General features: G+C 46.5%; 1 protein-coding gene across 2 annotated transcripts in view; it reads left to right on the forward strand.

Moving 5' to 3' along the window:
* acot7 (acyl-CoA thioesterase 7) overlaps positions 1-27,708 on the forward strand; it is a 406,168-nt gene that overhangs the window by 140,847 nt on the left and 237,613 nt on the right. For both annotated transcript variants that reach the window (XM_055659683.1, XM_055659684.1), the window contains exon 3: positions 13,607-13,763. In XM_055659683.1, coding sequence (XP_055515658.1) covers positions 13,607-13,763 — 157 coding nt within the window. The remainder of the gene's footprint in view (positions 1-13,606; positions 13,764-27,708) is intronic.

The following is a 27,708-nucleotide window of genomic DNA, read 5'->3' on the forward strand; positions in this document are numbered from 1 at the left end:
TAACTGTTTGGTAGCTAAACAGCTAACAAAGTCAAATTCATGGTCTTGCCTACCATTTAGGATATCCCATGAAGTATCCTTTGGAATTTAGTTGTTTGGCAGTAACAACCGGTTCCATTTTGAAATGTATATACTTAACAAACATATTTAGTGAAGTTAAGTCAATGATGATGCGACACCCACCATCTTTTTTGGGTTTAGTGAATATATTTGATACGAATTGCAAGGGTTCAGGTTTTCTCATGATACCCTTTGTAATTATTCTCACCAGTTCAGCTTGTCCCTCTTGTTTCTTTAACGGAGAGGGGAAAAATACCCTCTGGTGTGAACGTTGACCTGGTGGCAATTTTTCTAGTATGAATTATATTCACTAATGCCATTGAGTATATACTGATCACTCGTGATAGACTACCATGTGGTAAAAAAAAAAATGAAATGATTCAATTTATTGTCATTGTCAGTGTACAGTACAGAGACAACGAAATACATTTTTAGCATCTCCCTTGAAAGGGAGACACAGGGCGTCGCGGTGTGCCCGCGCCTGCCGCCGTAACATTCCATTACAGGCAAAGGTGGGTGAAGTGTCTTGCCCAAGGACACAACGACAGTATGCACTCCAAGCGGGATTTGAACCGGCTACCTTCCGGTTGCCAGCCAAACTCTTAGCCCATTGTGCTATCTGTGTCGTCAGTATAGTATATACTGGTAGGAACCAGACCCACCTACCTCCATGGTTATGGGTATTCTTCTGTTTCCTGCTGGTCCAACTAGTGTTGCACGCCGTCTGACATGGCGGTGACGTTGGGGGGTGGCACATTTTCCATGGGGTCCGCTCTGGGCCCTGGTCTAAAGAAGACTTTCGGTGATAGATTCGGACCCCGAGCTTTCATCAGTCCAATATGGTAGACGTTGACTGATGGATGCGATAGGGTGCTGCTGCGTAGGAATTACTGTTTTTGGTTACTCGTCCCGGCCCTGCCCTCATGAGCCGAAAGTTTTGTAAAACCTCTTGCATGCCTTCATATGCTTTGTGAGTTTTTTTCCCCAAAGAGCAGTGGGTCTGGCTGAGTGGCTGGGGTATGCACAACCCCGCATTTAGCGCCGGCAGATCCGGCAGGAGTCTTGTTGCAGGAGCAGGAGCTCCGTTGGTGGTCCTGCATTATGGGAAAAACCACCCGCAAGTCAAACGAACCCGTTGACTCAGATGATCCGGGGGGGAAAATGGATACCCTCCCTCAACTTATGGAGAAGTTGCTCCAACAATGACATGCACTAAAATAGAGAGCTGTGTCAGCCCGGGCCTACTGCAGGCAGTACCGGGAGCCTCACACAATGGGGCAGCCCAATGTCTTCCCCATTGGAGGGGGAAGTACATATGGAAGAAACCACTCTGAATCAGAGTACAAAAGCAGGAGGGGGGAAACCTTCCCAGGGACAAGCAGAAGATAGAAAGTAAGTAAGTAACTTTTACTTATATAGCACTGTTTAAGTTAACTTGCATTGACACCAAAGTGCTTTACATAAAATATATAATAAGCACAAAGGAAAAGAAATACTTCTGCAATCATCCAGGTTCCACTGGGTGCTTCCCTGGATATGTCTCCTGCTCTGAGAGGAGCATTCACGGTCAGTTTCAGTCTGACCCAAAGCAAGAATCTAATTTAGGCCCACTGGAGGGGCCATGTCAGCGCAGGCATTCTCAGGGCTGCCTACAAATCTCACTCTCAGTGGAGGGGAGTGTGAGTGATCAGTAGGTAACTGATCTCAAATTAAAGTATGAACATAATGAAACACGTGCATATGGCCTCAAGAGACAGCAGTTGGCAGAATATCCGCACAAAATAGAATATCCGCACAGAATATCTGAACAGCGCTATCAGGGTGACTGGAGAAACCAGCTGCCGAATCCTCTCTTCAGGTAAGACCAGAAGAAGGAAGCAAAAGCTGTCGGACCAATCAAGGTACCAACGACAAGCAAAACTTCATCAGTAGGCGACAACACACCCCACACCTCCATAGGGGGTAAGCAGTTCACTGAAGCCGGTGGTAGCTTGAATTGAATTGATTGAATTGATTGAAGTGAATCCTTTATTTGTCATTCAGACCTTTAGGTCTGAACGAAATGTTGTTGCCTGCAGCCATGCATGTAATAATAAGAACACACAATAAACACAAATTAACATCCACCACAGTGAGTTCGCCAAGCACCTCCTCACTGTGATGGAGTAAAAAGTCTTAGAGTTACTGTCTCTTCTCTCCTCTTCTCCCTCTGCGCTGAGGCGATACCCCACCGGGCGATGGTAAGTCAGTCCCGCGGTTCAAGCCCGCGGCCCGGGGGTGGTCGAAGCTGCCGCCCTGCAGTCCAGCGGACGCAGCTGTTGCCACGGGAGCTCCGGAAAACAGGCACCAGCCTGTGACCTGCGAGCCCCCGACGATGTCGTCCACTGGCCCGCGGCCGGTCCCGGATTCAGGCCGCCGCCGCCAGAACTCCGCCCCGCACCGGGCCGCCCACACGGGAGCGCATTCCAGCCAGGACCCAGGCCGTCCACACGAGAGCGTCTCAGCCCCGCACCCGGCCGCCCACACGAGAGCGCATTCCGGCCGGGAGCCGGTCCTCCCACACGGGAACACCTTCCAGCCGGTAGCCGGGCCACCCACACAGGAGTATCTCAGCCCCGCGCCGTCCGCCCACACCGGAGAGCCGAGTTGTGCCGCTGCCCGAACGTCACCGCAGCTCAAAGACGGCCAGCCTCGCGTTGGTGAGCTATGGTTGGCTCTACCTCCGGAGCCTCGAGGTCGGTCGCAGGTTGGAGGCCGCCAGCTCTGCCATTTGGCTTCGGCTCAGGCGGGGGAAGAGAAGGGGGATACGTCAATAAAGTTGCATTCCCCCGAAGGGAGAGACAGAAAGCCCTGTTTCACCCCCACACAAATAACACAACCTAATAGCCAAACGTTTAACTGAACTAGACAAAAAAAACACAAAAAAAGTAAAAACAGACAGACTGCAGGCGAGCCGCAGCCGTTTCACAGCGCCGCCACTTCCGGAAAGCTGAGCACGGAAATATGATCAGAGTCGTCTTTCAAGGCAGACTCAGAATTATGGCCAGAATTGTCCGACAAGGCATGCTCAGTATGATAAGGTTTTCAGACCAAGACCCAAGCAGAGGTCAGGAGAAACATGGAATCCACACTCCCTACGAATCCTACTCCCAATGAAGGAGAGAAAAGGAACCCGCATCAGAAGCCTTTGGGCTTACCACAAGACCACCGGTAGCCATGGAGGTAGGTGGGTCTGGGTTTACTGAAACAAGGGATTGTGGACCAGTTACATGTCGGTAATTTTACTCTTGTGGTTTTGTTCAAAATGACAACATGAATTTCAGATCTGGTTTTTAAAAAAACAGATAACAACATGTGATTATTTTTACTGCACAACATACATAGGTTCCAAGCAGACTTGGAACTCGGACTGGAATTGTCTTCAAGGCAGGCCCAGTATTTTGGGCAGGATTGCCTTCCAGGACAGGTGACAGATGGAGGATGTCACTTCATCCAGGTTTAACTCATTTGCGCAGTACAGACTTTCAGAAACAGCAATTTTTTGTTACGGTCTAACTACAGTTTTATAGGATCTTCCTATAAAATGGTCACATGGCATGCATCGACCTCAAAGATGCATACTGTTCGATGTCTATTCACTAAGAACAGGAGATATTTGAAGTTTATCTGAATGGCATGGCTCTGCCAAATGGGTTGACATCAGCTCCTAGACTATTGACTAAATAACGGAAACCAATTCTGGGACTACAAAGGTCTCAAAACCACATAGTAATGGCATATTTGGAGGACATTTTCATTTTTGGAGTCACCAAGAATTGGCAGAAGCATCAGTCAAAGCAAACCAAAACCCTGTTTGAAAGAATTGGTTACCTCATCCATCCAGTTAAATCAAAATTGACACCTACAAGGGTAATTGATTACCTAGAATTTACTATCAAAAACAGTAAATATGTCGGTGACTTTGCCTAGGGGCAAACGACAATATTAATTAAGCCTGCTATGACCTGATAGTCAAATACTAGCCATCTATCAGTGTAATTGGCAAATAGTAGCTGCATTCCCAGCAGTATGTCACGGGCCTTTGCATTACCAGAATTTACAGCAAGCAAAGGAACGAACACTCAGATTACATGCAGGCCGAATTGGCAAACTATGGATTGCCAGCAGAGGCCATTGTTGAATAACTATGGTGGATAACGAATGGGAGACAGCTCAAGGGAAATTTTGCTCGAAAGCCATCGGGGGTTCTTCAGACCTATGCAAGCGGCTAAGGATGGGGAGCCACCAACACAGTCTAGAGCTGTGGGGGCAGATGGAATGAGCAGGAGTCTGTAATTCCCCAAAACATGGAATCAATTACCCAGAATTGTTGGGGGCACAATATGGACTCAAGGTTCTTTGTAGCGATATGCAACCGGTGCTTGTTCAAATTCAGATTGATAACACCGCTGCGGTGGCATATATCCATTAACAAGGGTGGTGTAAAATCTGTATCTTACGACAGATTGTCGAACCTCATTTGGCACTGGTGTATTGAGAGGAATATTTGGGAAATCTACGAGGTAGATATAACACGGTGACAGATGCTGGATCACGAATGTTTAATAACAACACAGAATGGATGTTGAATCAGACAGTATTTAACAAAATAACTACACGATTTTGCATACCAGATGTTGATCCGTTTTGCATCTAGACTAAACCATTAGTTACCCAGATATGTGTCCTGCGAGCTGGATCCAGGAGCAAGGCAGTGGATGCTTTCTCCCTCAATTGGGGAGGAATGTTTATGTATGCTTTCCGCCAATTTGTTTCGCAAACCGATGCTTGCCAAAAATCAAGCAAGACTAAGCCACAGGCATATTGGTAGTGCCAGATTGGCCTACACAAGCCTGGTCCCCAAATATTTTGGGAGTTATAGTCCAACCAGTTATGGCCGTACCAAAGAGCAGGGACCTCCTAGTGAACCCAGTTACAGGGAGCAATCATCCACTACATGAACGCATTAACTTGTTGGTTTGCAGATTCTGAGGAGGCCATTTCAAGGCATAGGACTGTCCGAACAAATGCAACACAGTTCGGATAACGGATGTCTTGGAGTTCCTATCAACTGTACTATAACTATAAACAAAGTTATAGTGCAATCTATAGTGCCAGAGGCGCACTCTCCTCCTATCTGATGCTGGAAGCAGGGCACAGTTCGATAGGAACGCACCCCTTTACAACAAAATTCATGAAGGGAATTTACAATTTAAGACCAAGGCCAAGGTACACGGACACATGGGATGTGAGCATGGTACTAACCCTACTTTGACAGTGGGGACCGTCTATAACTAATCCTGAAGGTGGTATGCTGACAAAGAGTCCAGACACTGCAAAAGCTACGGTTGGACTACGTGAACACCAAGGACCAGTGGCCCTTATCTCGGTAGTCATGGAATGCTTTGAGTGGCTGGTGAAGAAACACATCTGCGCTTTCCTCCCTCGCAACATGGACCCGTTGCAGTTTGCATACCGTCCGAACAGATCCACGGACGATGCGGTCTCCCAGGTTTTGCACATCGCTCTCTCTCAACTTGACAGCCAGAAGGGGGGCTACGTGAGGATGCTGTTCTTAGACTTCAGTTCAGCCTTCAACACGATAGTCCCCACCAGACTGGCAGGGAAGCTACTGGAATTAGGGCTCAACACCACCCTGTGTGCCTGGGCCCTGGACTTTCTCACTGCCAGGCTTCAGGTAGTCAAGATGGGAGGGAATACATCAAAGTCCCTCACCCTGAGCACAGGATTGCCCCAGGGTTGCGTCCTCAGCCCCCTATTGTACTCCCTGTACACACATGACTGTGTGGCTAGGTTCAGCTCCAACTCAATAATTAAGTTTGCTGATGACACTGTGGTGGTGGGCCTGATCTCAGACAACGATGAGAAGGCCTACCGGGAGGAGGTGGCTGATCTAGCACTCTGGTGCCAGGACAACAGCCTCCTCTTGAACATCAAAAAAATGAAGGAGCTGATCGTGGACTTTAGGAGGGCACATCATCTCTCTCACACCTCTCTCACACCCCCCACTGCTGAAAGACTCATCCATGCCTTCATCTCCTCTCGACTGGACTACTGCAACTCACTTGGCATCAGCTCCACCTACATCAACCGACTCCAACTGGTCCAGAACGCAGCCGCCCGACTCATCACCCACACCAAATCCTGGCATCACATCACTCCAGTCCTTAAACAACTTCACTGGCTTCCCATCTCCCACCGGATCAACTACAAAATCCTGATCCTCTCCTACAAAGTCCTCCACCATCTGGCCCCCCCATATCTCACTGACCTCCTCTCCCCCTACCAACCCTCACGGTCCCTCAGATCCACATCAGCCGGTCGCCTCTCCGTCCACGTCCAACCTCCGCAGTTTTGGGGACAGAGCCTTCTCCAGGGCAGCTCCCAGGCTCTGGAACTCCCTCCCCCAACTGATCCGCAATTCCGTGTCCCTCACCATCTTCCAGTCCCGCCTCAAGACCCATCTCTTCACCTCTGCCTATCGTTTGCCCCACGTCCCCCTCCCTTTTCATCTGTGCTTGAATTGCCTCATATTGTGTTTTGAATTGAATGCTGTCTTTAATTTGTGTACTAGTAATGTCTCTACTATTTAGTTCGTTCCCCTTACCTGTTTTTCCTCTACTTGCTAAATTTTTGTAAGATTCCTTGAGACTCTTGAAAGGCGCCCATAAATAAAATGTATTATTATTATTATTATCATCCGAGGACGTACACTCCATTGAGGATAAATGGGGATACTGTGGATAGGGTGAGCTGTTTTAAATATATGGGAGTCCACATCTCTGAGGATATGACATGGACACGCCGCAGCACTCGTGAGTAAGGCAAGGCAGCGCCTTTACCACCTCAGGCAATTGAGGAACTTCAGAGTGTCTCCGAGGATCCTCGAGTGCTTCTACTCAGCGGCTGTGGAAAGCATCTTGTCCGGAAATATTACCATCTGGTTTGGGAATATTACCATCTTGCCCAAGACAAGAAGGCTCTGCAGAGAGTAGTGCGTTCGGCTGAACGCACCATGGGAACTTCACTCGTCCCCCTGCAGAAACTATACAACAGGAGGTGCAACTTCAGAGCAAATAAAATCGTGGGAGACCCCTTCCACCCATGCAAAGGACTGTTCCAGCTGCTACGGTCAGGCAAACACCTCCATTGCCATGCAGTGAGAACGGAGAGGTTGAGAAGGAGTTTCTTCCCAGAGGCCATTCGGACTGTAAACTCCCATCTCACCAGGGACTAACTCTACTGAACGTTTTTCCTTCCAATATTTAATATGTGAAAGTGTGTGTTTATGATTGTGTTTATAGTTTGTTTGGTTGTTTGTTTGTCTTTTTGCACAAAGTCCGCGAGCATTGCCACTTTCATTTCACTGCACATCTCGTATGTGTATGTGACGAATAAACTTGACTTGACTTGACTTGACTTGAATATGAACATTCCTAATCAGGAACCTGATAAAACAGAACAGGCCAGGAATGCCAGGGATGGAGACCCAGTTCTTGGCATATCCAGAGGACCAACGGTTGTGTGTGTGGTAACATACTAACACCACTATCTGAGAGTTACGGAGAACCTCAGAGGCTCAGAACAATCGGTCCTCAAGAGCCATAAAAAAATAACTAAATAAATAAAAACACACCAAAAGGTGTCAACTCAAATCAGCTCCAGATGGTCAAAAGAGGTAATGGTGGTAGCAGGAGTAAACATTTATATGGTTAAATCTCATTCCAGCAGGGCTGCATCTACGTCGGTAGCAAGAGCTATGGAAGTGCCCTTTGACGACAATCTAGTGGCTGCAGGATGGACGTATGAAATAATGGTCCACCGGTTTTATAACAAACCCATAACCAGACTGGGGGTGTTTGCACGTACCATTTTAAGTTCTGTCCCTTAGTTTCCCCCCAAGGTTGGGAGGGGTAACTAGTTTTTTAAACTTTTCTTTCATTTAAAGCAGCAGTGTGTTTACTTAACTACGTAATGTCTGAATGCTTTAATGATTACACGCATCCATGGTCGATCCATTCAGTGTGTGACGCCTGGATTCGTAACCGGCGTAAAATCACAGAGCTTTAAAATCTTCACGTAGTCACTCACGTGACTCCGAAGTAAAATAGTAAGATTAAACGAGAACTTACCAGTTTGAAGTTTGATCTTGATTTTATGAGGAGTTACGATGAGCGATTACGTGCCCACCGCTCCCACCCTCATACTATCAAGGTCATATGGAAGTTCTAGTTTCTTCACAATCTTACTATTCTCAGGTCTTCTTTTTATCTGTGATTTAACACCGCTGCTTTGAAGATTGACGCGCATGCAGACGGACGGCCCTTCTTCACGTAATCGCTCATCGTAACTCCTCATAAAATCAAGATCAAACTTCAAACTGGTAAGTTCTCGTTTAATCTTACTATTATATTGCAGAACTTAAAATTCTTTCTGCAAACACTGCAGGTTTGGCGATCGGCTTATTATAAAATATTTGGAAAGTCTTTTCCGTAGACCATCCTGCTGTCGCCAGGATATGGTCCATTGGTACATCCATGTTTCTGGCCGCCAATGTTGCTGCTGCCCTGGTGGAGTGAGATTTAAAAATGTCAGTACCCACCCCAGCAGCCCACAGAACCTGTCTGAGCCATCTTGAGATGGTCTGTACTGACACCCGACCGTGAGGCTGTTTGAAGCTAACCCATAATGCCATTTCGCTTCCTATTAAGGCTTTTGTTGTCCTAAGATAAAGCAGTAGGTGTGTCAGGTGGTTATGCCCGGAATTCCAAACTCAGTCCCGAAGTTCCCGGTCTACTCTGTTTGTCCAACTCCAAGATCTCGAAGGTTATCTTGTGTTGAAGTTTTCATATTGTCCAATCTTAATTTGTATAGGGACTGGACCCTTTGCGCTGAGACCAAAGCCATCAGCATGACTGTTTTTGGTGTGAGCTGTTCCAGGGACAGGGACATTGCTGGTGACCAACCCCTTAGCAATGTCAGTACAACACTGACGTCCCAGATCTGGGTGTACCTTGGTCTGGGGGGATTGGTGTTGTAGATACCCCTCATTAGTTTGGTAACTAGAGGGTGAGATCCCATGGACTGCTGTCCCGGTGCCTGCCATAAATATGCTGACAGAGCACTCCTAGCACTGTTAATAGTGCTGTAACTCAGTCCTTCATCAAAGTGAAGGCTGGATAAGAACTCCAGAATGTTGGTAATTGGAGCTGATTTGTATGCTACCCCAGTCCTTGAGCAGTACGCTTCCCACTTCCGAATGCTGGAGAGGTACTGATTCTTAGTCGATTCTCGGTAGGCCGCCGTGATCATGTTCATGGTCCTGTCCGATAATCCCAGATCCGACAAAGGTCTTTTCAAATTCTGCAAGCCAACAGATTTATCCTGTCATGGCACAGATGACATTCGCACGTAACAGGATGGACCAAAAGATCTGATCTTTTGGAAATGGTCATGAGTGGTTCAGAGACCATGTCGAGGACCACAGGGAACCATGTAGGCCAATCGGGTACTACCAAAATACCTGAAGCTGAGTCCATTTGTATTTTGCGTAGGACCTGACTGATGAGGCAGAAGGGAAGAAAGGCATAGAAAAACAATTTTCCCCAATTCAGCGAAAAAGCGTCCATCGCTGCTGCCTCAGGCTCTGGTTCCCAAGCGACATATGTTGGTAACTGGTGATTCAGTCTGGATGCAAAGAGATCGATATCAGGTGTACCATACCGCATTGTAATATCAGCAAATACTTTGTGGTTCAACATCCATTCGGTGTTGTCATTAAATTTTCGTTACCTGGTGTCTGTAATTGTTATATGGTCTGCCACTGTATTGAGCTTACCTGGTAGGTAAGTTGTTGTTAGCCAAATATGTCTGTCGACACACCATTGCCAGATTGCGTTGACAAGATTGTCACACAATATCGATTTTATTCCACCCATATGATTAATATAAGCCACCACCGTGGTATTGTCAATTTGTAGGCGGACATGCAAATGGTGCATAGCTGAACAGTAAGCTTTTAGCCTATAAAATGCACCCAACATTTCTAAGTAATTTATACCCAGTGTCTGTAGCAGTGATGATTCTTGAATATTCCATCTACCACCAGTACTAGATACAGTGTTAGTTGCTCCCCAGCCCTGAGCACGGGCATCCATTTGTAATGTGAATGATGGGTTACTGATAACGATGGGGCTGGAACTATGCCAAATGTTTACTTTCCACCATTGTAACTCCAAAATTGCTTTGGCTGGTAATTGCATAGGTCGATCAAAACGACTTGCATGTTGTTTTAGAGCTTGCCCCTTTGCCCTTTGTAAATTTTGGTAATGCAACGGTCCAAATTGAGTACCTGGAAATGCTGCTACTAATTTCCCAATCACTTTTGCCACCTGTCGAATAGATGGTTGATTAATAACAATCAATTTGTTGCAGGCTTCCACCAAATCTGTTGCTTTGTCCTTTGGTAATGTTACAGACATGTGGACAGAGTTAATTGTGAATCCCAAATAGTCCATAGTTGTGGATGGTGTCAACTTAGATTTATCTGGATGTATGATAAACCCCAGTGTTTCAAAACAGATGTTTGGTAGCTACGCCGATTTAGCTAATTCCAGGGTTTTCCCCACAATCAAAATATCATCAAGATATGCCATAACAATATGTTTTTGTTTCCTTAGTATTGCCAAGGCTGGTTTCAATATCTTGGTAAATAGCCTTGGGGCTGATGTTAACCCATTAGGCAACGCTTTATACTGCCATGGTTGCCCCATCCAGTTAAATTTTAGGTATCTACGATGATCCTTATGAATGGGTACTGAATAGTATGCATCTTTTTAATCGATGCATGCCATGAAGTATCCTTCGGAAACTAATTGTTTGGCATTAACAAATGTTTCCATTTTGAAATAAGAGGGAGTTAAATGTGGCCCTTGTGGCTAAGGGGATCAGGGGGTATGGAGAGAAGGCAGGTACGGGATACTGAGTTGGATGATCAGCCATGATCATATTGAATGGCGGTGCAGGCTCGAAGGGCCGAATGGCCTACTCCTGCACCTAATTTCTATGTTTCTGTGTTTCTATGAAATGTATATACTTAACAAAAGTATTCAGTCTAGTTAAGTCAATGATGATGCGACATCCACCATCTTTCTTGGTTTTTGTAAAACTGTTCGATACAAATTCCAGAGAGTCATGCTCCGTTCTCTCTATAACTCCTTAAGCATGTAACCTCACCAGCTCTGCATGTCCTTCAAATTTTTACCATTGTGAGAGTACAAACTCCCTGTCAGGTACATGTTGAACTGGCGGCATACTTTTTTGGATGAAATCAATTTTGTATCCCTGAATACTTTGTAGTATATATTTATCAAATGTAATAGTCCTCCATGCTTCCCAAAACAAGTGTAACCTTCCCCCTGTTAGTACAGGACCTACACCTTGCATGTTCTGGAAGGAATCAGACCCATCTACCTCCATGGTTACCGGTGGTATGTTCATTTCTTCAGCCTCTGTTTCTTCGCTGGTCGAGACGCCGGAGTGTGGGGTTGGCGCATCTTCCATGAGGGCCGCTCTGGGCCGTGGCCTAAAAAAGACCTTTGTGGTTGAAGTGCGGCCCTCATGCGGTGTTGATGCCTGCTGGTGGATGCATTGGGGTGCTACCGACTGGGGTGTGTGGTTATGCTCGTTCCTGCAGTTGCCCTCATAAGCCCAATGGCTTTATACTCTTCGTCCAGTTCTTTTGCTTGTTTGGACAGGTCTTTTCCAAACAGCAGTATCTGTGGCTGTGCAGTTGCAGTTTTGCACAACCCTACGAATTTGGGGTTGAGGGCAGGTTTGATGGCGTTCTTCCGCAGGCAGTTTATTTCATACTGTGTATTACACAGTAGGGCCAGTGTGTCCTGCTGGTTATCCGTCATTTCGACCCCATCAACGGAACGAGCGTAGGACGTTATGGCTGAAGTCAGAAGTTTTAATACTTTCTGAAGCTTCACCTCCTGGGCCCTTATGCCCAGCCCAATGTACCCCCAGATTTGGCTGTTGACGGCTGGTACATTTAGCAAGATACAGTTCTCCGGAGGTATATATTTGTCCATTGTTTCATTGACTACCTGTTCCTGGAGAGGGTGGAAGGACAGGTAGTCTATACTGGCCGCCAGTTTGGCCTGCAATGGTTGTCCCGCTTGCAGTGGTACCGCAAACTTGTTGACCACTCCCAGCAGCTCTTCCTGGTCCTGCACCCCCAGCACACTGCTGGTATCTTCAGCCACGAGCCCCTCTTCCAGGCCAGCCCAGCCCTGGCCCCCAACGCTCTCCTCCGTCGAGGGAGATGCGATGGACAACGCCGAATACGGTGCTGTTGTGGGTGTGCGAGCACTCCCATGGCAAGCTTGCTCCATCTCCCGGTGCAAGTCTCGCTGGAGCATCTGCTCCATCAACCGCACTATGCGGGATAGACGGTCAATGTTGCTGCTCTCAGGCAGCGCGTCCTCCTGACCGAACTTGTCCGAGTCTATCGGCCGGACCGACTTCGGCTTCGCCTTGCCTCCAACTTGCTGCGTTGGTTCGAGTTAAGCAGCTTGTGGCATTGGGCTCGGCTGTGCAGTGTTTGAGTCGGTAACTGTGGACCGCAGGGAATGCGGTCCCGGTGCCGTCGGTCGCCCCCCACTGCCGGAACCTTCCTGGTCCACCACAGTCGTACGGGACGCGACCTTCTTAATTTTACTGCCCTTGTCCATGTTTGCTGGGATACAGAACACAGCAGGGGTTCAAAATAAACGACCTCAGAATAAGATTAACTTACCTGCAGGTCCCGTTTTAAAGTTTGCCACGAGAGAGCTCTTCACCTGCCCGTCGCTGTTGCCCTGCGTGAGACGCTATGTCGCGCATGCGTGCTGGCGGGGTCTTCACGTAGTCACTCACGTGACTCCGAAGTAAAATAAAACAATGACCAATTCATATTGTGAGTTCCTACAGACAATGCATTAAATAAAAGAACAATGGTCAGAGACAAGGAATGTTGGCAGAAACTCCTCAAGGGGTGGCATGGGATTTCTTCTGTTCAAATCAACAATAAATAGAGCCTTTGATCTAATTTCTGATCTGGAAGACGGTCCTTCTGCTGACACAAATCTCAGCCTGAATTACATCCTAGTGTTCTAGGGTACGGTTGTTGTACACACACACATTTTATCTTATCTCTCTGACGTTTGCACTAAATGAGGATCTGATTTTGGTATTGAAGTTGCAACAGTCGATCTCCTTCCTGATAGCATGGTGTTCGCAAGTATTGGAGCTCAATGAAGAGATTGGTTTACCATAAATTAATGCCGGATTAGTTCAAGACCAGGGAACCTGTAAATTACAAATTTCAGAATAAAGATTGATTTAAAGTGAAAGGGAAAAACAAATATGGTTTTGTAAAATGCATTATTCCTGAAATCGTCATTAGTGATTAACGAGTATCCCCTTTTCCACTATCTTTCAGGAACGCAGTGTGGCTGTGCTGGCTCGTGTGGAGCGAACAGACTTCCTCACTCCAATGTTGATCGGTGAAGTGGCTCATGTCAGTGCTGAGATAACCTACACGTCAAAGCACTCTGTTGAGGTCCAAGTAACTGTGATGGGTGAAAATATTCTTAATGGTAGGGAATATGTGTTAGTGTGTGCATGTGTATCTTGTATCTCAATGCTCATTACGCAGCTGTTTACAATACAATACAATAATACTTTATTCGTCAAGTATGTTTTGAAACATACGAGGAATTTAATTTGCCAAATCAGTCAAACAAATAAAAAGCAATGAAACAGACAAAATACATTTTAACATAAACATCCACCACAGTGACTCCTCCACATTCCTCATTGTGATGGAATGCAAAAAAAAGTTCAATCTCTTCCCTTCTTTTGTCTCCTGCGATCGGGGGTCTCGAGCCTTCCGTTGACAGGATGATCTTGACTTCCGTAGCCGACAGTGTTTGGGCCCGCGTCGGGGCGATCAGCTCCCGCATCGGGGGGGGGGGGGTTGTCAGCTCCCCCGTGCCGGTGATCGGACCCCGGGATGGGGTTTGTCCAACCTTTGCGTCGTTGGTGCTCCTGACTCAGCGTATCCGAGATTGCGAGATCTCGATGTAACGTCCGCAGGCAAGGGATCGGCTCCGTTGTTAAGTCCACGATTCGTGGTGGGGAACAAGTCAGTCCGAGTAGGCCTCCAGCTTCATGATGTACGGCCGCAGAGCGACCGGAGATACGATCCGGAAAACAATCGCATCTCCCGGCAAGGTTAGAGACGGAAAAAAAAGTTTTCCCCGACCCCCTCCCCCGAACATAAAGCAAACCGGAAAACATTTATACAAACTTTTTAAACGCACTAAAAATAACAAAAAAAGACGAAAAAACAGCCCGACTGTTGGCGGAGCTGCAATGCCCCTAGTGGATAATACCTTATGATTAGGAATAGAGAAATACATATGATCTAAAGCAACCAAATTGTAGAAACAAAGAACTAGATGCTGGTTTATATAAAAAATAGACACAAGTGCTGGGGTAATTCAGTGGGTCAGGCAACAGCTCTGGAGAAAAAGGACGGGTGACATTTTGGGTTGGGACCCTTCTTTAGCCTTCAGTTCCGATCCAAAACGTCACCCATCCTTTTTTTCCAAAGAGGCTGCCTGACCTGCTGAGATTCTGAGGAAGAAGGGTCTCGACCCGAAACGTTGCCTATTTCCTTCGCTCCATAGATGCTGCATTACCCGTTGAGTTTCTCCAGCATTTTTGTCTACCTTCGATTGTCCAGCACCTGCAGTTCCTTCTTAAATATGCTGAGATTCTCCGGCACTTTGTGGCTATATTTGAACTGAGTTTCTCCAGCATTTTTGTGTCCATTGGAATCCAGCTGTCTGATGTCAAAGGTTGATTAAATTTCATCTGTTACTGTTATCTCTCACGCTTATCACCCACACCATCTGACATGGACCAGCCTTGAATCCTCATTCATTGGTTCCATTGTTGTTCTGGGCAATTACTACCCTCTTAAGTAAAATAGATAAATTCCCTATTTACATGAGCAGAGTAAATTTCCACTTGTAAAGGTAGTATTTGATGTATTGATAGATTTCAATATATTTGTGTCTGTGGAATACTGAATTTCTGCTAGCTTCTGAGTGTTCCATGCGCGTGTAGGCAATGTAATTACTGCAGCATTTTCAAAGAAAATATTCTTTCTCATTCCTGGAGTGTCCCATCTGTAGAAGTTTAATCAATGCTCACAGTGGCCAATTTTGTCTTGCAAACAATGACTAAAATGATCGTAATCTTATGGATCTGAAAATGGTTGTGAAGTGTTGAGTGTTGTGCATACAGATTTGCATGCCATCTAAATCATCATCTGTGATATGGCTATTTTAAAATCATGCCAGGAAATTCATTTGGATACAAGGAACTGCCGATGTTGGAATCTTGAGCAAAACAGAAAGTGCTGCAGTAACTCAGTGGGTCAGGCAGCATCTAGGCAGAACATGGATAGGTGACACTTCGCATTGGGTTCCTTCTTCAGACTGATAGTAGGGGGGAAAGAAAGCTGGAAGAGAGGTGGGAATTCATTGTTCTTTATTTGGAAGAGCATTCCTACAACTATTGCACTGTGACCTGCGAATTGTCACATATCTGCTTCCTTACGTGACCGGCTATTGGGCATCAAGTATCAATTAATGAGAAGAAAAATATCGAAATCCGATTTAATGGAAAAAAATAGAAAGAACATTTTCACAGACTGTCTGTAGAAGGTTTCCAACACAAAATATCTTTTTCTCCAGAGATGCTGCCTGACCCGCTGAATTACTCCAGCACTTTGTGTCTATCTTTGGTATAAACCAGCATCTGCAGTCCCTTTCTACACATTTCCACAGACCTGCTGAGCATTTTCAGTAGTTTCTGTCTTTATTGATCACTATCTGATCAGTTGCTTTGCTTTGGTTATTAATTGTTTGAATAATAATCTGTTGGAACTAACTGTTTTTTCTTTATGTTTCTTTGCCCTATTTGTAAAACATGAACTACATCATGTACATTAAATATATTTTTGTATATACATATATGATTTTAAAAAAATTTCCTTGAACAAAAATGTGTTCATTCTGAATCCACTGAAAATTATTTTCCAGCAGGGCTTAAACTGAATCCATTTTTTGTTGTAATAAATTGGTGAGTGGTGTAAATCGAGCATCTTTGCTGCCTGAACTGTTTGTTTTACTAGGCAGTTCATGCCCTGAAAAAGCATGAAAGAACTGACCTTGTTTCAATGACACGAGTAATCCAAGCTACAAAGTCCATACGTTATATCACATGTTCTTTTGGACAAATTGCCCGAGATGCTGTATATTACATTGATTAAAAATGATATGTTGGCAAGAGGTCAAGAGAGGGAGTTTTATTGGCCGTGGCACTGGAAGCAGATGGTAAGACAGGTGGCTCTGAGTTGTAAACTGCACAATGCAAAGGGTTGCAACGGCTGCACTATCTTGAGGTGAAACCTGCGGGGAGAAAAGTTGCCAAAAGACTGAACCGTTGAGCAGAGTGAATATTTAAGGACTTAATCAAAGATTAGGGTGACATTATTCTGTACTATTTTTGGAAAACTAGTTAATTCCATGAAATTAAATTCTGGCTAGCTCTATTTTAATTATTTTCTAGCTTGCTCATAAGGGAGACCAAATATGTGAAATAAATGACTTGAACAAAGAAATTAGGCTAATGAATCTGTAATTGGTATGATGGGGGAGAAGAAGTGAGCATAAGGAAAGAGTCACTTTCAACAAAGAATGGGCAGAGGAAGTGCAGATATTGTCCAATATAACATTTCATGAATTTCACCCGCTTAGGCAAGGTTCTGATGTTCAGCCTTCTCACGAAACCTGAGTGAGCAGAGCTGGTGTGTTCAAAACAAAGATCAGCAGTTTTCTGGATATTAAAGGATCAAGGATCAAGGAAAATGGGAGTGTTGAATAAGGAAAATGAGGTAGAATATCAGCTGGCACAGTGGCACAGTGATAGAGTTGCCGTTTTACAAAGAACTAGATTATGGTTTATATCACAAATAGACACAAAGTGCTAGAGTAACTTAGCGGGTCAGGCAGCATCTACCTCTTATCCAAACCTTGACAGGAAAACCTGAAAACTTGAAACAATTTAAAAATGCCTAGAATATACAGTGAGTCAGACATCTTCAGGCATTGTGTAGGGTAGACACAAAATGCTGGAGTAACTCAGCAGGACAGGCAGCATCTCTGGAGAGAAGAAATGGGTGACATTTCAGGTCGAGATCCTTCTTCAGAAGTATGAATGTAGTTTAGTGTAGAGATAGTTTAGTTTAGTGTAGTTTAGAGATACAGTGTGGAAACAGGTCCTTTGGCCCACCAAGTCTGCGCCGACCAGCGATCCTCATACACTAGCACTATCCTACACACTAGGCACAATTTTCAATTTTACCGAAGCCAATTAACCTATAAACCTGTACGTCTTTGGAATGTGGGAGGAAATCGGAGCACCCAGGGGAAAACCCATGCAGGGCACGGGGAGAATGTACAAACTCCATACAGACAGCACCCGCAGTCAGGATCGAACCCAGGCCCCTGGCGCTGTAAGACAGCAGCTCTACTGCTGCACCAAGTCATGTTGTACAGATGATATTATAATAAATCACAATGTTCTCTGCAAAGTTAGGTAGGCATCTTCATATGAACTGGAAGTTAAAAAGAGATTTTGATGTTGCACTGATCAAACAATTATGAATACTGAGGATATCAATGGTGGGCGACCTCTTGAAACATTGGAGCAGAAAATAAGAGTGATGAAAGAATAAAAAAATATGGGCCAAAGTAACCAGTCGATTTTGTGAAGCTATGGAGAATCAGAATTGCGGGTATTAGTGCAGTCAAATATTGTTTTAATTTATATATGAATACTAGACCAAGTGCAGACCCGTTGGGTCTGTTCCCTCAACGTCCGGTTGTGGTGGGGGGGGAGGCGGCATGCAGCATCACACACACTAACTACCCCCCCCCCTCCCCACATTCACGCTAATTACCCCCCTTGATATTATATTAATATTATTAATTTGCTCCTTTTACCCCATCACCCTATCTACTGACGCATAGCCCCCAACTTGCAGTCACATCTAGAGAGGGGGGGGGCAGGGGTAGAGAGTGAGGGCAGAGAGAGAAGGGGCAGAGACACAGAGAGAGACAGAGACAGAGAGAGAGGGGCAAGAGGGAGAGGGGATGGCGAGGAGGAGAAGAGAGGGTGGGTGAGAGGGAAAAGGTGGGGGGTGGAGGGGAGGAGAGAGAGAGGGTGAGAGTGAGGGGAGAGAGAGGGGGGGGAGGTGAGGGGAGGGGGAGAGGGGAGGGAGGGGGGGGAGGGGTGAGGGAGGGGGGAGAGGTGGGGAGCAGGGAGGGTGGAGGGAAGGGGGTAGGAGTGTGTGGAGGGGAGGGGGTTTAGGGGGGAGGGATGGTGGGGGAGGGGATGGAGGGAAGAAAAAGAGGGGAGAAAAATAGAGGGGGGGAGAGAGGAGAGAATGGGGGAGAGGAGAGGGGGTTGAGGACAGGGGGGGGAGAGAGGGGGAGAAGAGGAGAGGGGGAGAGGAGGGGGAGGGGGGGAGGGGGGAGAGAGGAGAGGGGGGAAGGAGAGGGGGAAAAGTATGGGGTGAGGGGAGGGGGAGGGGGAGGGGAGTGGAGGGAATGGGGTAGGGGTGTGTGGAGGGGAGGGGGTTTGGGGAGGGACGGTGGGGGAGGGGGAGGGAGGGGGAGAAAAAAAGAGCGGAGAAAGAGGGGGGGGAGTGGAGGAGAGTAGAGGGGGGGGAGAGGATAAGGGGGAGAGGAGGGGGGAGAGAGGAGAGGGGGGAGAGGAGAGGGGGGGGGAGTGAGAGGGTGTGCTGAGAGGGGGTGAGGTGGGGGGGAGAGGTGAGGGGGAGAGGTGGGGAGCAGGGAGGGGGAGGAGGGTGGAGGGAAGGAGGTAGTGGTGTTTGGAGGGGAGGGGGGTTTGGGGAGGGACGGTGGGGGAGGGGAGAAAAAGAGCGGAGAGAGAGGGGGGAGTGGAGATGGAGTGGAGGGGGAGAGGAGAGGGGAGGATAGGAGAGGGGGGAGAGGAGGGGAGAGGAGAGGGGGGAGAGGAGAGGGGGGAGAGGAGGGGGGGGGGGAGGGAGGGGGAAGAGGGGGAAGGGGGAGAGGGAGGGGGAGAGGGGGGAGGAGGAGGGGGGGAGAGGGAGGGGGGGAGGGGGTTGAGAGATGGGGGGGAGGGGAGAGGAGGGGGAGAGAGAGAGGGAGAGAAAGAGAGAGGGGGGGGGGGGGAGAGAGAGAGTGCAATTTTACTTCAACCCAAACCCAAACAATTTGCAGGCAGTGCTTTTTTACTTCTAACCACATTCCTGGTTTTATAGTCGCTCTCCCTCCAGCAGAGGCAGTAGAGAGAATGGGGAATGTTGTAAAAACATTAATATTTAATCAATTTTCATCGACGGGACAAATCCTCGGCACATACGCGGCGGAGGGCGGCTCTGAGCGAGGTGGCCAAAAATGACGACCGTAGGTGGCGGCGTACTCTCGGAAACCGCAGCACAGAAACCTGAAACCGGTCAAGAACAGAGTTTTCGTAATATAGATTGTTAAGGGGTCAAAATTAAGTGTTGGAAATTTCAATGCCAACAATGAATGTCAGTTAATGTTAACTCACAATCAAGGATATAAGGGAATTTCAGCAGCCAAAGCAAAAAATCGGGAGATTTTACTTCGGAGTCACGTGAGTGACTACGTAAAGACCCCGCCAGCACGCGTGCGCGACATAGCGTCTCACGCAGTGCAACAACGACGGGCAGGGGTGGAGTGCTCCCGCGGCAAAATTGAAAGACGGACCTAGAAGGTATGAAGAAATTTATTCTAAAGTTGTATTTCTTCCCCTTGCTGTGCTCCATGTTGCAGCACGTTTTTTTTTTGTTTTTTTTGTTTTTTTTTAATCAAAAAATGTATTCAATTATTAAAAAATAATATTTACACTACAATAAAACAAGCCAGAACCCACCACCATAAATACAATACAAACATATATCCATAATAAACTATTATACAATTATGATACAATCCTTATTGAGGATACATTCAACACCCTGTGGAGCCCAGCGGTCCCGGAACTCTCTCAGTATTCCCTTTCTAATCCCACCCGGGCACGGACGTAACCCCGGAAAAGGGGCAGGCAGCTGGCTCGGGTAGAACCCTCCACTGTCTGGCGCCGTGACTCGCGGATGGCCAGCTTGGCCAGGCCCAGGAGCAACCCAACCAGGACATCTTCAGCCCTACCCTCTCCCCTACGCACAGGGTGTCCAAAGATGAGGATGGTGGGTGAAAAATGCAGCCAGAAGGCAAGGAGCAGCCCCTTTAGATATTCAAACAGTGGCTGCAGCCTCACTCACTCCATGTACACGTGGTACACAGACTCTTCCAGCCCGCAAAAGTGGCAGGCGGCTGGCGAGTCTGTGAACCGCGAGAGAAACAGGTTGCAGGGAACACCTCGGTGCAATACCCTCCACCCCAGGTCCCCAATGTAGAGGGGGAGAATCCATGCGTAGAGGGACCCCCACCGGGGGCCCCCCTCGTGACCAGAAGGCAACACTGACCGCCACTTGGTGTCCGGACGGTGGACCAGGGCGAGGAAGTGCAGGGTGTGGAGGATGAGCCTGTACAGGACACGCCTCCCTGCGTCTTGGAGGGAGACGAAGGGTGTCGAGGAAAGGCGGCTCAAATTGTGTATGTTGCAGCACGTTGGACAAGGGGAGGACTAAACGGACACCTGGACCGCAGGCTGTGAGGAACTGGGGAAGTTCCTGCAGCCGACAGCCATGGGCGACCAGCGGCTCCAGGACCGCAGGCTGCGGGGAACTGGGAAGGTTCCGACAGCCGACAGCCGGGGACGACTGGCGCAGGCTGAGCCCAGCACCACAAGCGCAGCGGGCTGGAGGCAAGCAGAACAGGAGTCGGTCCGGCCGATAGACTCGGGGAGTCCGGCCAGGAGGACGCGCTGCCCAAGGGCAGTGGATGTGACCGTTTGGAGTGGTTGCTCTAAGGTCCACTTACCAACTCCGATTCTGCTAAGCTGAATCCAGCGCCATGAGCCGTACAGCTCAAATCAGCGCAGCAGGCTGGAGACAAAGCCCAGCAGGATTCAGCCCGGCCGATCATACTCATCTGAGTCCGGCTGAGAGGACACGCTGCCCAAGTGCAGGAGATGGAGCAAACTCACTATGGGAGTCTTCGCACTCCCATAACAGCACCTTATCGGGGGCTGTAAAACAATGCATCTCCCTCGACAGAGGAGAGCATTGTGGACCAGGGCTGGGCTTGTCCTGAAGAAGGAGACATGGCTGAAGAAAACGGCAGTGTGCTGGGGGTGCAGAATCCTAAGGAGCTACTGGGAGTGATCACCAAATTTGCGGATCAACGAAAGCAGGAGTACCATTGCAGACCAAGTTGGCAGCCAGCATCGACTACCTGTACTTCCATCCTCTGCAGGAACAGGTAATGGAATTACGGAGAAGTATATGCCTCCTGTGAACTTTACTTCGTTAAAAGTGCCTGCAGCAAACAATGCGATCTGGGGGACAGTGGGACTGGCACAAAAACCCAGGATGTCAAACTACAGAAGATTCTAAAACTTCTGACAGTGGGCATATCATTGGTTGCTCGCTCAGACGATGGTACAGAGATGACGGCACTCAGCAGGACTGACATTGCTCCGCAATACCCACTATGAAATCAATTGCTTGCGAGAGCACAGTAAACCTGCACTAAACCCCAAATTTGCAGGGTTGTGCGAAACAGCTGCAACACAACCGGGGGGGGGGGAACTTGTCTAAACAAGTAAAAAAGCTCGACGAAGTTTAAAGCCGTCGAGCTCATGATAGCGTCATCAGCAACGGGCAGACCACACACCTCAGACGGCAGCACCCCTATGCATCCACCAGCAGGCATCAACACCAGGACGCTGGTGAAAGCATGATGGCCGCGCAGCAACCACAAAGGTCCTTTTTAGGCCAAGGCCCAGAGCGACCCTCATGGAAAACGTGCCAACCCCACACTGCAGCGCCTCTTCCGCAGAAGAGGCAGAAGTTGAAAAAAGGGACGTACCACCGGCAACCAGGGAGGTAGGTGGATCTGGTTCTTTCCAGAACACAAAGGTGTATGACCTGTACTAACAGGGGGAATGTTACACTTGTTTTGGGAGACATGGAGGGATCATTGTCGATACCTAAAATTTAACTGGATGGGGCAACTATGGCAGAGTATAGCGTTGCCTAATGGGCTAAATTTCAGCCCCAAGACTGTTGACCAACATATTAAAACTGGCCTTGGCAATACTTAGGAAACAAAAGCATATTGTCATGGCATATCTTGATGATAGATCAATTGTGGGGAAAACCCTGGAACTAGCTAAATCAGTAGTTTTAGCTACCAAACATTGGGTTGAAACTCTGGGGTCATCTCCATCCAGATAAATCTAAGTTGACTGCATCCAGAACTATGGACTTTCTGGGATTTACAATTAACATTATCCATATGTCTGTAACATTGCCAAAGAGTAAAGCAGCATTCTTGGTGGAAGCCTACAACAAAATTAATTATTACAAAATAAACTATCTATTCGACAGGAGACAAGAGTAATTGGGAAACTAGTAGCAGCATTTCCAGCTACTCAGTTTGAGCCTTGCATCATTAAAGCTCAAAAAGGGCAAAAGTGCAAGAGCAAAAACACCTTGCAGGTCACTTTGATCGACCTATGCAGTTACCAGCCAAAGCAATTCGGAGTTATAATGATGAAAGGGAATACTTGACATGGTTCCAGTCCATCATTATTAGTAATCATCATTCACATTACAAATGGAGGTCAGCGCTCATGGCTGGGGAGCTACTAACACTATATCCAGTACTGGTGGTAGATGGAACATTAGGAATCATCATTACTAAAAACACTGGGTATATATTATTTAGAGATGTTGGGTGCGTTTCATGGGCTAAAAGACTACTGCTCACAATGCACCATCTGCATGTCTGCCTACAAATTGATAACACCACAATGGTGGCATATATTAATCATATGGGTGGAATAAAATCAATATCATGTGTCAATCTGGCCAATACAATCTGGCAATAACCATATAACCATATAACAATTACAGCACGGAAACAGGCCATCTCGGCCCTACAAGTCCGTGCCAAACAACTTTTTTCCCTTAGTCCCACCTACCTGCACTCATACCATAACCCTCCATTCTCTTCTCATCCATATGCCTATCAAATTTATTTTTAAATGATACCAACGAACCTGCCGCCACCACTTCCACTGGAAGCTCATTCCACACTGCTACCACTCTCTGAGTAAAGAAGTTCCCCCTCATGTTACCCCTAAACTTCTGTCCCTTAATTCTGAAATCATGTCCTCTTGTTTGAATCTTCCCTATTCTCAAAGGGAAAAGCTTGTCCACATCAACTCTGTCTATCCCTCTCATCATTTAACATTCATATTTGGCTATCAGCAAACTTACCTACCAGGTAAGCTCAATACAGTGGCACACACCAGGTCATGAAAATTCAATGACAGCACCGAATGGCTGTTGGACCACAAAAGTTTGCTGATATTACTAAAAGATAGGGACACCAGATATCAATCTATTTGCATCTAGACCCAATCACCAGTTACCAACATATGTCGCTTGGGAACCACACTTGGGGCAGCAGCAATGGACGTTTCTCACTGAATTGGGGAAAATTGTTTACAATGTTTTTCCCCTCCTGCCTCATCAGTCGGATCCTATACAAAATACATATGGTCTCAGCATCAGGTGTCTTGGAAGTACCTGATTGGCCTACACAGCCATGGGTCCATGTGGTCCTTGACATAGTCTCTAAACCATAGTCCACCATGCTAAGATCCGGGCTGGCGGACAGGACCATGAACATGATCACGGCGGCCTATCAAGAATCAACAAGGACTGGTGTAGCGTGTAATACTGCTACAATCACCAACGTCCTGGGAATTCCTGTCCAGCCTTCATATAGATGAAGGACTGTGCGGCAGCACTATAATTGTGCAGGAGTGCCCTGTCAGCTTGCTGGTGGCAGGCGCCATGACAACTCTCCATGGGATCTCACCCTCTAGTTGACAAACATATGAGGATTATTTACAACACTAACCCTCCTACAGCGAGGTACTCCCAGATCTGGGACGTCAGTGTTGTACTAACATTGCTGGGGGCAGCAAGAGACATGGAAGTGCCTGTGGACCATATCCTGGCAATAGCAGGATGATCTAGAGAAAGACCTTCCAATTCTTTATAATAAGCCAATAACCAAACCTGCGGTGTTGCAGAATCAAGTTTGAATTCTGTAATATATTTAGCCCTAATGGAGCATTATTTTGTTAAAATAAATTGTTATTGTTTGAATTGGATACATGTCTGAATACGATAACATACTTCCTCCCTTGAATGACTTTGGCAGTGAGTGAAGCATGAACTGTTCCATGTCTTGAAATCACAGATCCTTAAAATCTTCACATAGTCACTCACGTGACTCCAAAGTAAAGTAGTAAGATTAAACGAGAACTTACCAGTTTGAAGTTTGCTCTCTATATTATGAGGAGTTACGATGAGGGATTACGTGCCCTACGCTCCCACCCTCTATTATAAAGGTCAACAGGTATATTAGTTCTTCTTATCTTACTATGTTTATTTCAAATACTATTACTGTGATTCCACACCGCTGCTTTGAAGAATGCCGCGCACGCGTGCTAGCGGGGTCTTCACGTAATCCCTCATCGTAACTCCTCATAAAATAAAGATCACACTTAAAACTGGTAAGTTCTCGTTTAATCTTACTATTTTACTTTTTGTGCACACTTGGTGTCTTAGAATAAAGGGGAGGTCATTTAAGACTGAGGTGAGAAAAACACCCAGAGAGTTGTGAATTTATGGAATTCCCTGCCACAGAGGGCAATGGAGGCCATCACTGAATAGATTTGAGAGTTAGATAGAGCTCTAGGGGCTAGTGGAGTCAAGGGATATGGGGAGAAGGCAGGCACGAGTTATTCATAGGGGACGATCAGCCATGATCACAATGAATGGCGGTGCTGGCTCGAAGGGCCGAACGGCCGCCTCCTGCACCTATTTTCTATGTTTCTATGTGGAGATTTCTGTACACACTATTTACATGAATTAATTACAGTCATAATCATAATTATTAAGTAGATTTTTTGGAGTTGTGTTGAAATTGTTACACTTACAATCCCTTCTGGAAATAAAGTTACAGAGTTATAATAGAGTATGGAAATAGGGCCTTCAATCCAACTTGTTGCTGCCCACCAAGGTGCCTGCTCACGCTAGTGTCATTTTTCTGCATTTCCGTATCCCTCCAAACCTTTCCTTACCACATACCTGTCCAGATGTCTTTTGAATGTTGCAATTGTCTCCAATTCGATCACTTCCTTTGGCAGCTTGTTCCTTATACCCTCTGTGTGAAAAGCATTCCTCAGGTCCCTCTTAAATCTTTCCCCACTCACCTTAAACCTATGCCCTCTACTAATAGACTCCCCTATTCTTGGGGAAAAAGACTGAGGCCGTCCACCTTACCTGTGCCCCTTGTGATTTTACAAACCTCTATCAGGAAATCTCTCAGCCTCCTTCGTTTCAGAGCAAACGATTCCAGCCTGTCCAGTTTTACCTTATAACTCAAGCCCACCAGTCCCGGCAAACCTTGTGAATCTTTTCACACTTCTTCTCTAGCGCTGAAATAAAGATAGTTTCAGTCATGAAATAAGATTTCCAGGCCCTCGCCTATACTGTTAAACATACTCAATAGAAGGCACTCCACATCTTAGACAACAGACCAAATGGTGATAGGAGAGTTAAGGAGAAACTACATGAAGTGGGACCCAACGGGTCCTTGTCACACCGGAGGATTGGTCCCCCAACGCACTCACACATAGCCCGTAACCACACCTCCCCCTATCCCCCACTATCCCTCCTCACCTCCCTCACTGCCCTCCCCTCCTTCTATTCCCCACTCCGTACCTCCCCCTCCTCTACTCCCCCCTCCTCTCCCTCTATCCCTTCTCCTCCCCCACTCTCCCTCCCCAGATCTTGAGGTTTTTAAGATTTTTAAACCTCGCTGACTTTTACAATATACCACCGATCGGAACAAAACTTGTTGCACTTGCAGCACAGGGGAACGGTGAGTGAGCTGGCAAAGAATCATAGCGCCATCGCGAACAGTTTTTGCGCAAATACAAAAAACGCACAAACCGGAAGAGCACAAGATCAGAGCTTTAGTTATGTTAGATAGATAATCTGCATATATGACACATTTTCAGATGTTCAAAAATATTAATCATCTTATTTTGGTAAAGAAATCAGTATTATCTGCATGCAAGTTCCTTGTAGCACTCTGATGAGGACTTTTCCATCTACTTTTGCAGTTTTGGTTGATAGGATTATGCGCAAAGACCACAGGGGAATGCCTTGTTCTTTGAATAGGATCAGAAATCTTTGTCTTTCTTAACATGTCTGTCACAAGATGACAGTTCTGGGATGGAGCGTGATTGAGCAAGATGGACTATGCTCCCTAGTGTTTAGATGTAAGAGAGATGGTATCACTGAAATATTCAAGGGCTGAACTGGCTAGATGCTAGCCGGGTATCTTTCAGTCTGAAGAAGGGTCTCAACCCGAAACGTCAACTATTCCTTTCGTCCTATTATTCTGTGAATGTGCCTTATCTTTTACTAATTCCTCCATTGCAAGTATTAGTTTCTATTCCTTGCAAGGTAGTAGTACATAGATAACATAGTGATACCACAACTCATGCCCCCCCCAACACAAAGGTGCAGCAAACTGTGCCAATACGCCTTTAATGCAGAGCTGTTGGGAAGTCTGTCTTTATACATGGTTGCAATGGGGGTGGATGGTAGATGGACGTAGTGCGATCATTAGAAAAAGTTGCTGTATTCTAAAACAAAGGCATGTTTTCCTGAGCACTTTCCTTAAAGCAGTATGTTACAGTATCCGACAACAGAAAATATTAGCTGGACCAGAATTTATTAGCTGTCTGTCATTTCCAATTAGCCTCTTTTTTTGCAGAGTTTGTTGTACACAGTGGAAGAGGCAGAAATATTTTGAGTGACACATTGCATGTTTCAGTGAATGCCCCCTCCCCTCTCGCTTTGCATTTTCTATTCTGAGTTACTGAGTGAATTCTCTTTTATGTCAGAAAGAACTCGTGATTCGGGTGGACAGTGGCTGTACTTAAAATTGTGTTTAATCAAAAGAAGGTTAAGAGTGAGGAGTGCTTGTGGTGAGCTGCATGTAGGTCTAGGAGAGAGACATGCAGCATTTCCATAGCGTTGCTATAGAGACCATCCTGTCAGGATTGTTTTGGTTGTGTGTGATGCAAATCTTGTTCCCAAAAGCATACTGTCATATTCAGTTTGAGTCAAGACCCGTTTACATTTTTAGCTGCAAGTAATTATTATTTTGCGGTGGTCTGAAAAGAAGTGGTTTA

The sequence above is a fragment of the Leucoraja erinacea genome, chromosome 30, assembly GCF_028641065.1.
Source record: "Leucoraja erinacea ecotype New England chromosome 30, Leri_hhj_1, whole genome shotgun sequence".
Taxonomy (NCBI): domain Eukaryota; kingdom Metazoa; phylum Chordata; class Chondrichthyes; order Rajiformes; family Rajidae; genus Leucoraja; species Leucoraja erinaceus.